This window comes from Calonectris borealis, chromosome 7 (genome assembly GCF_964195595.1).
Source record: "Calonectris borealis chromosome 7, bCalBor7.hap1.2, whole genome shotgun sequence".
Classification (NCBI taxonomy): Eukaryota; Metazoa; Chordata; class Aves; order Procellariiformes; family Procellariidae; genus Calonectris; species Calonectris borealis.
Genome location: NC_134318.1, coordinates 33,013,228 through 33,028,356, shown reverse-complemented (window position 1 = coordinate 33,028,356; position 15,129 = coordinate 33,013,228). Strand labels below are relative to the sequence as shown.

Below are 15,129 nucleotides of genomic sequence, written 5' to 3'. Positions count from 1 at the left end.
GCCCGGCCCTTGCAGGCAGGAGCTTTCTGGAAAGCAGGGGTATTTGGGGGAAGGGATTTAAACAGCTGTGTTGACAACACAGACAATAGGGATCTGATTCAGGCCGAGGGGGGCTACGTGGAAGGCGGCACGAAGCTGAAATTAAAGCAACAGTGAAGACGAACGAGAGGGAAGAAAGGAAGATCGCTTGGGCTGAAGTGCTCCCGGTTTGGAAGCAGCCGCAGCCTCGTGTCCCAGGAGGTGCCTGGCTGGCACCAGCCTCCTCTGCATCCCGGGGAGGGCTTTATACTTTTAAATGCGCTCTGCCAGGGGTGCAGGGGCCGTCTGGGGCAGAGAGCCTGAGTGTGAACATTAATCCGGAGGATTACAAAGGCAGCGCTTTTGTGAAGCACTGCAGCTAGAAAGAGATGAGGTTATCTTCTTGAGTTAGGCCTGCAGAGCTGATGTTTAACCACAATGTTATTTTTATTTGACTCACTAACACGACAGTAGCTAGTGATGCCTGCAGCTCACTGCAGTCCAACGCCTCCTCCTCCAAACAGAGGAGACTCTGTGCACTGCTGGCAATTCCTGTGATTTTATCACAACTTTTATGCTTTGGGGGAATACATCCTAAAATGCCAGCTCCTTGAAACAAGGGAATTGTAGCTTTCATTTATAAACAAAGTATGTCCCTAGCCCTCAAGGTTGTGGATGAAAGATTTGAAAACATGAAACTACTGCAACCGAAATGCTCAAAAAACTGGGAGGTGAATAAAGAGATCCTAAAGTTTGCTGGCTAATAATAAAAAAAAGTTGGGAAAAGAAATAGTTGGCAAACAACTTCTTCTTGGGAAACGGGGCAGGGCTTGGGCTGACTCCTGGCTTTTCGGGACTTGGGGTTGCCAATATGCCTTTGAACTTTGCAGCCATTCATAAATCCTTACATAACAGCAGCAGCCGCAACGCACTGGAGCTCTAGAAATGCTGACATGAGGAAAGCGGTGGGAAAAGATTATTTTAGCAACCTATGACAACTCACCTTGAAGCATTAATCTTTAAAGACGGAAGACCTGGAGCCTCAACGACCCATATCCCCTTAGAAAGGAGCATCTTTTTGCTCCGGGAGCTTATTTTGCACTGTAGTAAACCTCTTGTAGGTAAAGAGGAATTCAAAGGTTCCACAAGATCATAGAAAGGCATTGAATGAGGTTGAATACATGTCTTGGTCCATTGCATTTCAGGAAGATGATTCTTCTTCGTTTCAGTGGGTGGTCTTTGCTGAAAGCCTCCAGGACCAAGTAAGAGCCGATGTGAGCTTCAAAAACCTCATAAGCACTGCTCTGCTTTATACCGTCTAGCATCTTCAGGCGTGTTCACACAATCAGAGGCAATCAAGATACCACAGCGGTGCTAGTTACCGTGTATCAGCTGACCCACGCTAACTCCCGGGGCACGCACCTCCCCTGCTCCTTCTGAGCTAACGTCCACCCGCTCAGACCACCTGCGTGGTGGTTTCAGCAAACATAATTTACTTCCCACTTTGCTTGGCTGAGAAGAAATAATTCATGAAAGTGAGTTCATGCCATTCCTTGCTATGGTGTGAACATGCCCTGAGTGCAAAGAGATGGAGCAGCCCCTCGGGTGAACGTACCCAAACCATGTTTCTGACGGGTTTCTTTCAGTTCAGGTTTTTTTCTCAATTCGCTGGGCTGGCAGAGCCCAGGCTTTCTCACACTGCTAGGCACTGCTTGCATCTGATGCTGTTTTAAACAGGTATTTTACTTACCTTAAGGCTCAAGTAGCCCTTGATTCAACCAGAGTCTCGCCGCTGGTTTTGGGATCAGACCCCACAGAGGGGGTTTGGGAAGAGACATGCTGATGGTTGAACAGCAGCAGCTTGTGAATCAGCCTTTGCAGGAAGAGAAAAGCAGAGGAGCAGATAACACACAGCCTACGAACGAGCAGCCACAGGGACATCAGCTTGCTGGTGGGAAATACCCACGAACACAGTCCTACCAATTTATTTCCGACCTCTTGGGTCCATTTCATACACAGCCCGGCATCCGTCACACAAGGCACTGCCAGGTCTCCATGCGCCGCTGCAGCAGTTGGGCTTCCTTCTGTGCCGGGCGCAGGAGGGGAAGGTCCAAATCCCTACCCTGCCTCACTAAATACCCCTTGTCCCCCACCCTCACCCCCTACCAGGCTAATTTGTGAGAGAAAAGGAACGAGAAGGCTTCTGGGATCATTTACAGCATCCTGGCTGCCTTGCTGATCTCTTGGCATATCCTGCCTAACTGAGTTAATCTTTCCCAACAGCAATCAGATGGAAACGGGCACTGGAATAGCCCAGCCGGAGCAGTGCTGGTCCCCATTAGCATCAGGACAGACCTGGGCTGCTCTTCCTTTTGGTCTCAGTGTACTTTCTTTTTACTCAGCCAGATCTGCTATGAGTGTGCCTGTTTAAGGTCTGCCTTGTTTCCAGAGACCCTGCACTTAGTGGCAAGGGCACCTCGGGGGACACCGATGCCAGTCCCCCTGCATGTCTCAGTGCAGCCAGTGGCTCAGCAAGCTCGCCGCCACAGCTCATACCTACAGACAGAGTGTTACGGGAAGTAATAGTGAACAGGTAAATAAGGTCAACTTGGGCACACACCAACGCAATATTACTTGTGATTGTAATGTTGGCAAAGTACATCCGATTGCCAGCTGCTTAATGCTAAAGTCCATGCAAGGCAGCAGCAGTCTTGCTCATGCACGCTCATGCACACACGCTGCCCTCCAACACGCCCACATCTTGGGAGCTGGGACCTCCACAAAGCGCTCATAGCACTGCTGTGAAACTGGTTTTAACATCTCGGCGGTGATACAAACAAGCAAATTTTTCCTAGTTCCCCACCACAGGTGTGCAAAACACAGTGTGGCTACACCCCTGAGCTCAAGGTGAAAGCTTGCTGCCAAGAACACGTTGCTATCTGGCGAAGATAAACTAGCTGCAATGCAAACACAGCCCAGCCAGAGAAGAAACAAACAAAACAGGCTTCCTGTGTCCTCCAAAGACACCAAGACTGTGTTTAAGGAAGGTGGAACTCATATCCATGTCCTCAAACAAGGGTCAGGAATAAGGGGAAGACAGCTTATGAACAGGGACCTTCGTTTCTAAGGCACCAGGAAGAAATCGGGCTGGAAACGCTGCCTCCCAACCCAGGGCTGTGCTGCTGATACTTACTGTCTTACCTTGAGGACTATTGGCCAAGCCTCTGCCTGGCAATTATTTAAACATTTAATAGGCTGGATTCAGCCTGCCCTACGCAGCTTTCTAGTTCACAAAAAGCTTTTGGACATGCCCACTCATTCAGATCTGACCCAGTTAACTAAAAATTGACGTATGCTCCTATTTAAGTCTAAATGAAGCTACTTCAGGTAGCTGGTCCCGACAGACGGCCGTTTAACTAGAATAAGCCCGATGTGAACTGAAAGGAGAGAGCTCACTGGCTTTAATCACCTTGGGTATCTGATTAGACATCTCACCCTGCAGTAGGCTGATGCAATTGTGTGCAGATGAGCCCTAAGAAAACCATCTTCACAGCGTGGAAGATGGATCCTGGTGGCCCGAATTCTCCCCTGTCCTCTCCCCAAGTCCCTGGGACACCCAGTAGGGCCCTCTGAGCCTCATGTTGGCAGTAAAAGGGGACAGTGAGGAAGGAAGAGATGGAAACTACCTCTGCTTCTTTCACTTCAGCATCTGGGGAGTCTTGTTTCCATAGTGCTGTGAATATATTAGGTTAGTACAGGACAGTGTGTTTCATAAAGACTGAGGCCAGATTGCCAGGGCTGTAACGCACCGTAGCTTCGCTGAAGGCAAGCGGAGGGGAGGTGTGACGTGCCAGGGGAGGTGGAGGGGATTCCTGGCCACCAGGTCAGTAAGGCCAGCTCGGGCCCTGCAATGGGAAGACTGATCCTTACGGATATTCCTGTTGTGCATGGGAAATTGCATTGTGCATTGTGCATTTTGTTTCACCGCTGCATTACCCAGTACCACTAAGATGTTGTAGGGAGAACCCCTGGTCCTTGTCCAGTCCCCCTCTTCTCTACAACGGGGGGAACTTTTCCTCCAGGAATATGTACCGCGTACTCCCATTCTTCTTCACGTTGCGGTGTTGCATCAGGCAAGCCAAGCACATGAGGAGTGCTCAACATATTGACACAGATAAGCGGGGACTGGCGGAGTTGGGTGTAGAAAAGTAAGCAAAGGCAAACCTGTTCTCTCGGGCTGCCCTCGCTGCCACCTGCACAAACACGGCCGAGTCCCAGGCTGCATCGGCGCTGAAAAGCAGGCGGAGGGAGGCTGCTTCGTGCTGCAGCAAGCTGCCCATCAGTCCGGCCCCGCTTGCGTCAGGGCAGCGTGTCCACCCACTGAGCCCCACCGCGGCCTGATCCAGAGCAGGCAGCACCGTCCCCAGCTCCCCGCACTCCCCTGCCCTCCCTCCTCATCAGCTTCCCAGGGAGGGCTCATGGTTTTGGACAGCCTTGACCTGGTCTGCTCTGCCGGTCAGGCAGGACGGCTGGGTTACAGCCTGGCTGTCCAGGTGAGACTGGTCACAGCCTTGTGTCAAAAGACCAAGCTGGTATTTGGGTAGGGGCCGGTGTTCACTTGTGAAGTCTTTCACACCTGAGTTCCCCTTTCCATCAAGAAAATGAAGTGTGATCTGGAATCTGGACTGGAAACTCACTACGTTCTGAACGCCACAGTTTGGATTTTTTTTGTTACGGATATATGATGCCAAGTTAACACTTACAAAATTGATTTGCCTGATTTCTAGAGTGAGACAGATTGATAGCTGTGATGAGATGGTATCAAAATCACACGTATGAAGCTTTCAGTACATCCAGGACAGAAGAACCGAAACCAGTTGTGCTTAAAATAGATCACACGTGTGCCTCAGCTGCAAAACAGTTACTTAAAAGATGCTAAAGCACTGATTTAATGAATTGGGGAGTCAGAAAAGCCATGTGCCAGTCCTTTTGCCCATGGCCCATTTTCCCGGCCATTCAGTGGGGCGGACAGACCCATTTCCCTCCCTCAGCGGTGGTGGGAGGCATAGCTCATGCTCTGATGGTGCCCCATGCCCTGCCTTGCACATGGACTGGACATCGCCTTGTCTCAGTTTCCCTCCCAGTGTTTTCTGCTGAGTGAATTCATCAAAGCTGGCGGTGAAGTTTCCCCTCGGCTTTTGTCCTCATTGCGTTCTTTAAATATTTAGTACAAGCACGTCTTTACATCACCCTGACTGAGGTTGGGTATTTCCTCCCAGGAGCTCCAGTTCCTGGTGATGGAGGTGAGCCAGGGAGAAGGACAGGGAGTGGGAAAGGTCCCTGTGGAGCTGGGAGGGCACCGGGGAGTACAGTCTGCTGAAAAGAAGAAAAATCAGCAAAGGCAGAGGGAGAGCACAAGGGAAGCAGGGTAAATGGACAAACAGGGACTTAGGTTGAGATGAGGTGGAGAAGGTGCTTGGCTGGGGACGATTTTATACGGAGCTTTCAAAAGGATGAGAAGGCAACCTGGATGGAGACAGAGAAAAGCCAGTGGGGACAGATAGCTTGCGCGGTTCATTCAGAAATAAAGAGAAAAAGGGAAGTGAGGCTATATCTAGAGGGACGGAGTGGGTAATAACAATTAATAATAATTACAGAGTGAACAGCTGAGATGTGTTCACTTCAACTTCAGCACCAGATGACGGCAATCACTTGTGATCTGTACGGCAGGAGCTACCTGGTAAGAATCACAACTTCTAGAAATTATATTTAAAAGCAAACAGTTTGGCCTCCTGCTTCCTTCTTACCTCCCAAACTATCTTTTATTCATTTTGGTTTTTAACAGATCCCCTGGGAAGCTAGAAGCATGTTGCTGGGACAATTGCCCATCAATGTATATGCTTTATAATTCTCTTTATTAAAATCTTTCTTTTTAAGAAACACAAATTGAAACACTTTGCAATCAGTTACACAGATCAGTTAATATTGGTGACAGTTCCTACGTAATTAAACAAGTACTAACAAATTCCAACTGTTTACAAGCCAAAACTTAAATTAACAAGATTATATAAGCTCAATAAATAGTACATCTGGTCCAGTTCAAGTATAATTCAACATATCACAGCCTTAATCCTTAGAGAATAGAAAAACCCTGAATATAACCAGCCTAACACTAATTTAGTGTTAAAGCCAATATGAAACTTTGTCTAATCTTACGGGGCAAATGTTTAATTCTTTTATTTTTTACTTCAAAGAAAGTAAGTTGCAGATTGACATTTGAGATCAATACATATTTCACAAATATGAAAAACATAGTCCCTATTAAAAAAGTGCAATCTTTGGTTGAGATGTGTTGAAATGGTTTGTATATATTAAGGAAGCTCCTTTTTAAATATCAGTATTTCTTTGGCTAGACCTGAGCCTGCTTTGTGCTATATATATATATATGTATTAATAAACAGCGTGGATTATAGTGATGATGAATTATGCCAACTAAAAAACAGTCAAGATTTTAAATATAATAAATCAAAAGAAACAACACATTTTTACATAAGCCGAGAAAGGTAAGCGGCTGCCTACAGTGGCCTTCTTCCTCAGCAGAATAGGTAGAGAGAAGTTGAGGAGTTAAGTGCCTGCCAGCATTGCCATCTCCCATTGGAGAGGGAAGGAGATTATCTCCGAGTTCTCAAAGTGCACCAGGCTGAAAACTGATGGGATGAAAAACCCATGGGATGGTTAGGAGCTAGTTGAGACTTGGGATTGCTTTGAACTGCTTTCAAATGTTGAGTTTTAGGGGGAGAAAGGACCCCCTCAGAAGGGGAATTGCCCGTTTGGCTGTACCCAGGATTTTGCTGTTGTGTCAGGACAGAGCCCAAAGGGACGGGGTGTCCAAACCTCTACAAATGTCTGGGTCTGATCACGTCTGCGGGGCTGGGCACTGCACCTGCATCGCTCACCTGAGTCATCTACCTCCAGAAGAGGAAACCACATAGGGCAGAGATGCCATCTGGAGCCTCCTCCTTCCTCAGTGGCAAGCAAGGACCTGTATCCATGACCTAAACAAGGTATCTGGAGCCAGGACAGTTCCTGGTGAGCCTTAGTCAAGACTCCAGCTTTTGGAGCCCTGGATGGAGACTGAAACTTAAGCGATCGGGGACTGAAGGATACCAAGGCCCACTCTCTCAAGAAGGGATTTCGCGTGTCAAATGCAGCTGGCCAGGAAAACAATGGAGGTTAAATATGCAAGCTGTGAATAATGGGAGTGAACCTGGTTCAGAACCAGAGGAGGGGGAAAGTAGCTTGAATCGTCTCCCGTAAATCCAAAAATAAGCCCCTGGGTAAACACTCATTTTAATTATTCTTCTGCTGCCAGTCAAAGTCTCATGGTTACCTACTGCTTTCCCTGCCTGCCTGTATCCACCTGTTGTCTGTTTTTGGAAAGTCTGATTTAAAGCTCTTTGGCCTGGGAAAGTCTTTGTTGTGGATTTGTGCCGTGCCTATAATAAAGGCAGTGGACCCGTAGCTTCTACTGCAATACAAATAAAGAATAATAACAGTGATACTTTTCTCATTTGAGGTTACCTGGGGATAAAGTTGCTGGAGGCACATGACTTTGATATACAGTCAGCTATGTCTCACATCCAATTAAGCCTAACCACATGGTCTAACAAGCTCCTATTAGGCCGGTGAGAGCCCCAGTTTGATAGCAGGGTTAGCTTCAAAGATTTGATGCTTGCATTTGTAGTGATTTCCTTCCCTTGTGCTCAGATTGTGCTGAAGGGCATGAAGGGAACTTCATATTCAGATGATACCTGACCAGCTTGAGAGCTGTGCTTTAGAAGACAATTGCACAATCTTTACTGCTATTTTCGTAATCTTACAGCTTGCAATACAAGCTCTCGCCCTAACAGCCCTGTGCTCAAATTTCACTGCAATGTGAAAAACAGAGTGTCAAAGGAAAACCCAACCCTTGAAGGAAAAATACCTGGTTTGCAATATTATTTTTTTTTTCCATAGGGAAAAACAAAAAAAAGCTCTTTTAAATGACAGAGTGACCCATCTTAACATACCTCAAGTCTGGACAAAGGAGGATTTAGGCTGTAATGTTTTTCATTTCCCCTTGTCTTTTGGATAGGCCACGTCTGAATCTGGGATGCAAAGAATCCCTCAACTTGCGAGAAGCAGGAATTCCAAATATGAAATCTGAACCCACCTCTGGTAAAAACTAGTGGAAAGCACAGGCCGTGAAATGGAACAGGGCTTCAGGCAACACCACCAGGTACCTCTGAGACACACTGCCTGGCTACAGGGTACTTCAGAGAACAGGCATCGCTGCTGGCACAAGAAATAATGGAACGAATACTTTGGTGGAAGCGGTTTTGGCAATTTAGCTACTCTGCAATATTTTGCGACATCCATGTCGTTCTTAGGGATGGCTAGAACCTTCTGGGAAACTATTTCCTCACACAACATCTAAACAGGACATCCAGCACCAGCAATTTTTACAGAACATACCGTGATGAATATTAGAGTCAGGCAAAGAATGGAAATACGTCTGCAAATCCCCATCTGTCTAGATTGCGTGGGGCATTTTATAAAAGCATAACTCTGGGATCAATTCTGGCAATGGTTTGCGTACGTATTCACTTTACTACACAAAGCCCTATTGAAATGAACCAGAAACTTGTACAGTGCATTTCAAAGGGACTCTGCAAAATACTAAGCAACGACTGTGCAGAAACAATAGCTCATAATAATGCCAGAGCTGCTGGTGCATCCTGTGTTCTCAGTGCAGCACTCTGTGAGCCATCAGTTGTATTCGCCTTAAAAAATTCAGGGAAATAAAATACAAAAACAATATTAAAAGTCTGGCATCTTTCCATGAAAACCAGGAAAATTCAACGTTGCCAAGATGAGGAAAAGCAAGCTTGGAAGAAAACAAAAAGACCCCAAGAGCAAGGATCTTGAATAAAATGTCTAAAAGAGACATGGTCCGAACACGTGGCACTTTAAAAAGCCTCTCGTGAGAGTCTGTAAGACTCAAAGTTGACACCCTTTAGAATTATCAAAAAGAAGAGTTTCAAACACAACGGTACCTGGAGAACATCCTGATCACACCATGGAAAATGCTGAAAACCAGAGCAGGTTAGCTGTCAGCACGTGCATTCGAATTGCTCTCGCTGTGCTGGGTTCAGGCTATAAGGTCCCTGGGACAGACTGTGGCTCCCTCTGCATTCATACAGCACAGTCAATGTACAGTCAGCGCTTAACGAACAAACATTTTATCGTTTCACCAAGCTCTAAGACACATGGAGGTGGATGCTGATGGGGTTTATATTATGCCATCTACTGACTAGTTTTAGCACAATGGCTTTAGATGTCCTATGCAAATCGTACTTCTCACAATGAGTGAAATGGCTGAAGAAATTTTAAGCAACATTAAAGCCTATTTATAGTCACATCTCCTTTCTTTCCAGCGTCCACTGGAGGATGCTGAGTGCTTCTAAATACTCCACCTGACCTGATGTGTCACATCAGAATTAAAACTTTAAGAATCCCTGAGAATTCTGATTTAATCTAGGAAACCACTCCCTGCACATAGAGTGTGAGAAAGAATTGCTCCACTTCTTACAGATATGCCAGCATTGCTTCACCGTGGGAAACAGTTTCAGGCATTTTGGTTTTTAATGGCACTCTGGGCATAGATGCATGGAACATGCTCTTTATTTCCCCTCCTCTGTACAGTGCAAATTGACAGTTATATCGTAAAAATAAAAAAAATAAACAATCAGCATTCACTCATTATAGCTCTTCCAGTTCATCCGCATCATAGTTTTTTCTTCGCAAAGTGAGGGACAATGCCAGTGTCATCCTGAGGCAGATGGCTGCCTTCTTCCTTCATTTTCAGACTCTCTTCCGCAAGCTGGGATAGATACTTCTGCAATCACATCAAAAACAAAGCACAGTTACCAAAACTGAAAATATTCAATATGGGATGCTTTATGCCTTTTCAGAGCTCACACAATCTCCCAGCATCTCAAAAGGGAAGAAAACACATAGAAGCCCCATTTTGGTGAAAATTCAAGCCAGGAAATGTAGCTGTGTCAGCCAAACTACCTCAATACGTGGAGAGCCTCAGAAGTTCAGTGATTCTCTCTGTGCCACAAGCAGAACTGTTGACAGAACCAGGAGGACCATGACTCCCCATCAGTCTGTGTAACTAGACCTCACCTTTTCTCCTTGCAAACTCTCCACTCCCATATGCTATAGAGCAGGAACTCCCCTGAGTGAACTGAATTATGCTCGTGTAAGACCGGTGTGTCAGAAAACAGATGCAGTTTCTGAGTCACAATCTAAAGCATATATATTACATTTTCAGCACGTCCATTCAGAGATATACCTTTTGCACAAGAACATTTGTTTTAAAGGAATAATCAAACTCAGTAATAATTAACACAATTTAGCAGTCTTGGCTAGAGTATTTATATTTATTGTGTTTCTCTAAGATGAAGCCTTTCAGTGCTTTAAGTACTCAGTGTGATTTAAAAATACAGACATGGCAGTGAGGCTTTCAGCCCTTTGGCAGTGCTCTTAAGTTGGCAGAGCTGCATACAAAATGGACGATGAACTAGTGTGGGTCTGAAGGTGGTGCTCGAAGTATTTATTCAAGGTCAACAGACCTAGAAATGGATGGAAAGAAGCTTCTTCAGCAGCAGCTAGTGTAGAGAGACACATGGGAAATTCCCACGTAATAATGTAGAGATGTTCTTGTTAATGACTTATACGTATACCACATGCAAGAATAACTGACCTGCACATTATTAGCATCATAAAATTCTCTTTTCTAGCTGATTATTCATTCTGATTTGTTTTGAAAAGACCATCTCACATCACTGCAAAATTTTATCTACTTGCAGGATTCCCCCAGAGTACAGTTTACACTTTGGCATCCATGGGGAAGAGGTGAAATGAGAAATGGATATAAAAAAACTAAGGGCTGTGTTAGGACTGCCAGGTTGTCTCACGTAAATATAAGTTTTGGATTTAAGAGGTACATCTGAAAGGGACTCAGTAATGGTAATGAATGGGCACACCTGTGACAAAATGACGACTGCATCCTTCTTACTCTGAATATAGAGATTTGGCTGTGGAAATTACACAACTCTCAGTCTTGATCCCTGGGTACAAAATTCCATATGGCAGAAAGCCAGAGTAAATGTTACAGTAGTATACAGAGATATAGGGTCCATAAAGGCTGGGAGAAGTGATCTGTACTCCATGAACTGTAATAAATCACTAACGCTTGTCATTGGATCAGATAACCCATGCATTTTTGTTTTAATGATTACCCACCAAAATAAGACTGAGGTTTATCCCCCACCTTTAGCTGATGGTGTCAGCTATCATGAGTATTACAAATATCAGTTTTGAAGTTCACAGACCAGACATTCAGATTAATTTATAGCAAAATGACAGTCAAGGAAAAAATATTTTTTCATTTAAATACAAGTTTTGATGAATACTGCATAAAGCCAGTGGAAAACAGGATAAAATGCTGCACTGAGTTGCCAAGGTAGCTTACACCAGATGAATCTGACAGCTTTTTGTGGTAGTGGTGGGAGGGATGGCCAAATGATGGATTTTTTTGGACATGGAAAATGCAGTGGATCCGTAAATATAAATACAACCTAGGAAAATAATTTATTAAGCTGAAGAAATGGAAAATTACAAAAAGTCTGCAAGGCTGACAAAGAAACAGTTGAATTTTTTTCAGCGATTGCTGTTCTTCAAGGGGCACCATACTCAGACGAAGCTGACTATTTTACTTCAAGCCAAAATCGTTATCATCTAAGCAAGGCTTTTGGAAGAAAACTAGTGAACGAACTGTTAGTTTTGCATTCAAATCCAAACACTGAACATACATTTTGGAGGTGGCTCCAAGGAGATCACATGAAAGACGACAAGTAGTAAATCAACTATAAAAGAGTCATAGCCATGACAGCATTTGGGACAATGTCGTTGACACTGGACCATGGTATTTGTCATGTAGGCAAGACAACAGAAAGACAGTCTGCAGCAGCTGTCCCATAGCTTCACATACAGTAAATGTTAGAGTCCATAGTTCTTATGTTGGCGGATACACTCACTAAATTGCATCATCATAGAAGACGACTGACTTGCAGAGTGCATAAATAAGTATTACTGCAACTAAAAGGGTTCTAGTAATACAGAACAATTATTTAAAATTTGCTGAGTTTCCACTTAGGTGGGCAAAAGTTGGATGAGACATTTACTTCCTCCATTTAGTAAGATAAGAGGTATGGCTCAACAGAACAGTCTGTTTTCATTACTATATTTGACATATTTGATTTTAACAGTTTTTGTGGTCTTTGTTCTTTTACCTCAAGTCAGTGTTAGATACCTACCACAGTGTTCATGTGAAATGTCTTAATGGGGAGAAAAAAAGTTTTTTTTCACACTGACTCTGTTTTAGTTGGACCTTTTTTTCTGTGACATTAACAAAGTAACTTAGAAAATGAAAAAAATTCCTTTTCTTCCTATGGGACCAGTTGCCAGGGGCCAGGGCTGGAGTAGCAATCTTTGCTTTAGCACGAGTTTCTTTGGGACAGACTCGCATGGGATACACAGCCTGCGCTGAGTGGTGCCACCTCTGGATTTTTTTGTATGAAGCAAAAAAAGGCATGCAAACTGGGCACCTGTTTTTCAAGCTTACACTTGGAGGATCCATTATTAGCAAGCATCACAGCTCTGCAGGCACAGTCTTTCAAAGCCAGAGGCTTTTGTATGATCACAGCTACGTAACTTCAGGGAAGTCAAGAAGAAAATTCTCCCAGAGAAATTATTTGACCCTGAGCGTCACTAGAAGAGCCAATGCCTACTAGCCAGCTAGGCAAAGACAGCAATTGCTTGAAGAGAAGCAAAGCTCCAGCATTTACTATGGGCAGAGGGAAAGAACAGAGAAAGAAGGAGCAGTTTGCTTTGCTCTTTCATGACTTTTGCTAAGAGTATGCGAACGGCAACGGAAGTGTCTTCTGCAGTGTACACACCCTGCACACAGGCAGGGGCTCAAGGAGATGAGAGGCAAGGCTACCTCCTCTGAGGAGTCCTCAGCACAGGGCAGTTAATGCTCATGCTATCATGACTGATACTATCAACTGTGCATCTGAAAAGTGATAAAGGTAGGGTCTTTTGATTGAACTGCAAGCACCCGTGGTCTCTGTGTGCTGTAATCAAGTGCTGATATGCTTATGGTATATTCTTATGGAAACCATACAAGTAATTACATGCTTCTGCATATCCTTATAGAAATTATTCAATAGTGGTGTTCTGCGTGACTGAACCGCCGTGCTGTTCTGTAGCACAGGGAGGTGATTTCAGTGGGTCACAGGAAATGCCTCGGAGAGCCGGTGCGTCACAAAGTACTGCGTGCTGAAACACGCTGCAGAAATTCAGGCTAATGCAAAAATAAGTCTGGCAACATTATTAAACAAGTGGCATGTTTAATGCTCCTGAAATTAAGAAGTAAGAAAGGCTGCTGCTGGGCTCACTCCCAGTGATAGAAGCATCTGAGACCCTCAAGAACAGAGAATTAAAGATCCGAGTTGCACGCTGTGCTAGTAACAAGGACCAAATGTAGATGAGAAGATCAAATTATCACCTGGCCCCGTTTTATTTATGATGCAGAAGTCGATTTCAAGGATCTGGGAGTGAGAAATTAGTGTGCTAACACTTGGAACTACTGAAAAGTTTTGCTTATCTAATTTTCACTTCATCTGAATTCTGTCCACAGAATAAAACCTAATTTTTTGTAGCATCATCTGTCTTATGCACAGTCCACCCCATGAGCTAGTTGCTAGCTAGCTACAAGTGTATTTATACCTGAAGATTTTTGTAGTGAACAGTACTTCTGCAGTGACTTGTCTTTGCTGTCTCTTCATTTGTGTAGAAGAGTCCACAGAGCTTGCAGTAAAACCCAGTTCTAGGCACCACAAATTCCACACCTATTGAGAAATTCTGAATTACATTAAAATGTCAGTTGAAACCCTTCCCCTTCACAATAAACTTGTTTTCAAAGAAAAAAATTGCAGTTTAGTTAAATGACATAGATATGAAGACTGAATCCTGGATTCACTTCTCTGATTTCCCTAATTTTGCGATACTGAGCTGCAGTTTAAAATCCTGTGCATTGCAAATACACCTTCCACTTCTCTCTTAGATATGAAAATGTACCTTCTTGTGCATAATATTGACTGGAAACTTGACTGTGTAACCTCAAGGGCTAGAACAACCATAGTACTTATTAGCAGTAAATTCATGCTTAGGTTACACATGTTGCTCTTTAGGATGTACTTCTTCCAGGTGATTTACTCATGATCAGTGTTTACACAGTAAAACCAGTCCTTTTGCTTATACTGAAAGTATAATCAATACTTTTATGACAAAAACTTTTAAATTATTAAGTATTTTTCATACGTATTTCATATATAGTCCAAGGGAACTTATTTTAGCTCATCAGTGACATTAACAGCTATCTTTTGCCATTCATCTGGAATGAAATTAGCAACCATCTATAATCACAAGCCCGTTTCTTTCAACAGCTACCCCTCTGTCATATACCCTGTTTCTTCACTCTCCTCACATCTGTTCTAAAAAATAAATATAGCAAGTAGCCTTAAAGTGACATCTTGTTGTAAGCTCTAGTATTGCAGTGGGCGGTATTGCAGGCCGAGGGCGGCCTGGGCATCCGAACATACCCAGGGGAATGCTGAGTTCGGTGAAGACGTCCTCTTGTTCCCAGCCTGGCGGAGAGTGCCTTCTTTTAGACTCTACCTCCGGGTATTCCAGAGATCTCATTTCCAGGTACCTAGAATTTGCTTAACAAATGAATAAACGTATTGAATGAAAACAGTTTATTAGTTTAAAGAGACATTTGTAAACTTCTTGGGAACACTTTCTGGGTGGATCTATAAATGAAGTAAAATCTGGTAAAAATGCTTCTCCATTCAAATCAGAGGCCTACCCAATGCAACTCCAACAGCTACACTACACTGTGCAGTCACCTCTATTTCTTCCACTAGACCATTCTTCTAT

At 44.1% G+C, this 15,129-nt stretch overlaps 1 protein-coding gene across 1 annotated transcript in view; it reads right to left on the bottom strand.

Moving 5' to 3' along the window:
- Positions 1–9,637: 9,637 nt before the first annotated feature.
- RBM20 (RNA binding motif protein 20) overlaps positions 9,638–15,129 on the bottom strand; it is a 30,336-nt gene continuing 24,844 nt past the window's right edge. The window contains exons 12-14 of the mRNA XM_075155033.1: positions 14,793–14,912; positions 13,918–14,039; positions 9,638–9,955 (exon numbers count right to left, since the gene is read on the bottom strand). Of these exons, the coding sequence (XP_075011134.1) occupies positions 9,845–9,955; positions 13,918–14,039; positions 14,793–14,912 (353 nt within the window). The 3' untranslated portion in view covers positions 9,638–9,844. The remainder of the gene's footprint in view (positions 9,956–13,917; positions 14,040–14,792; positions 14,913–15,129) is intronic.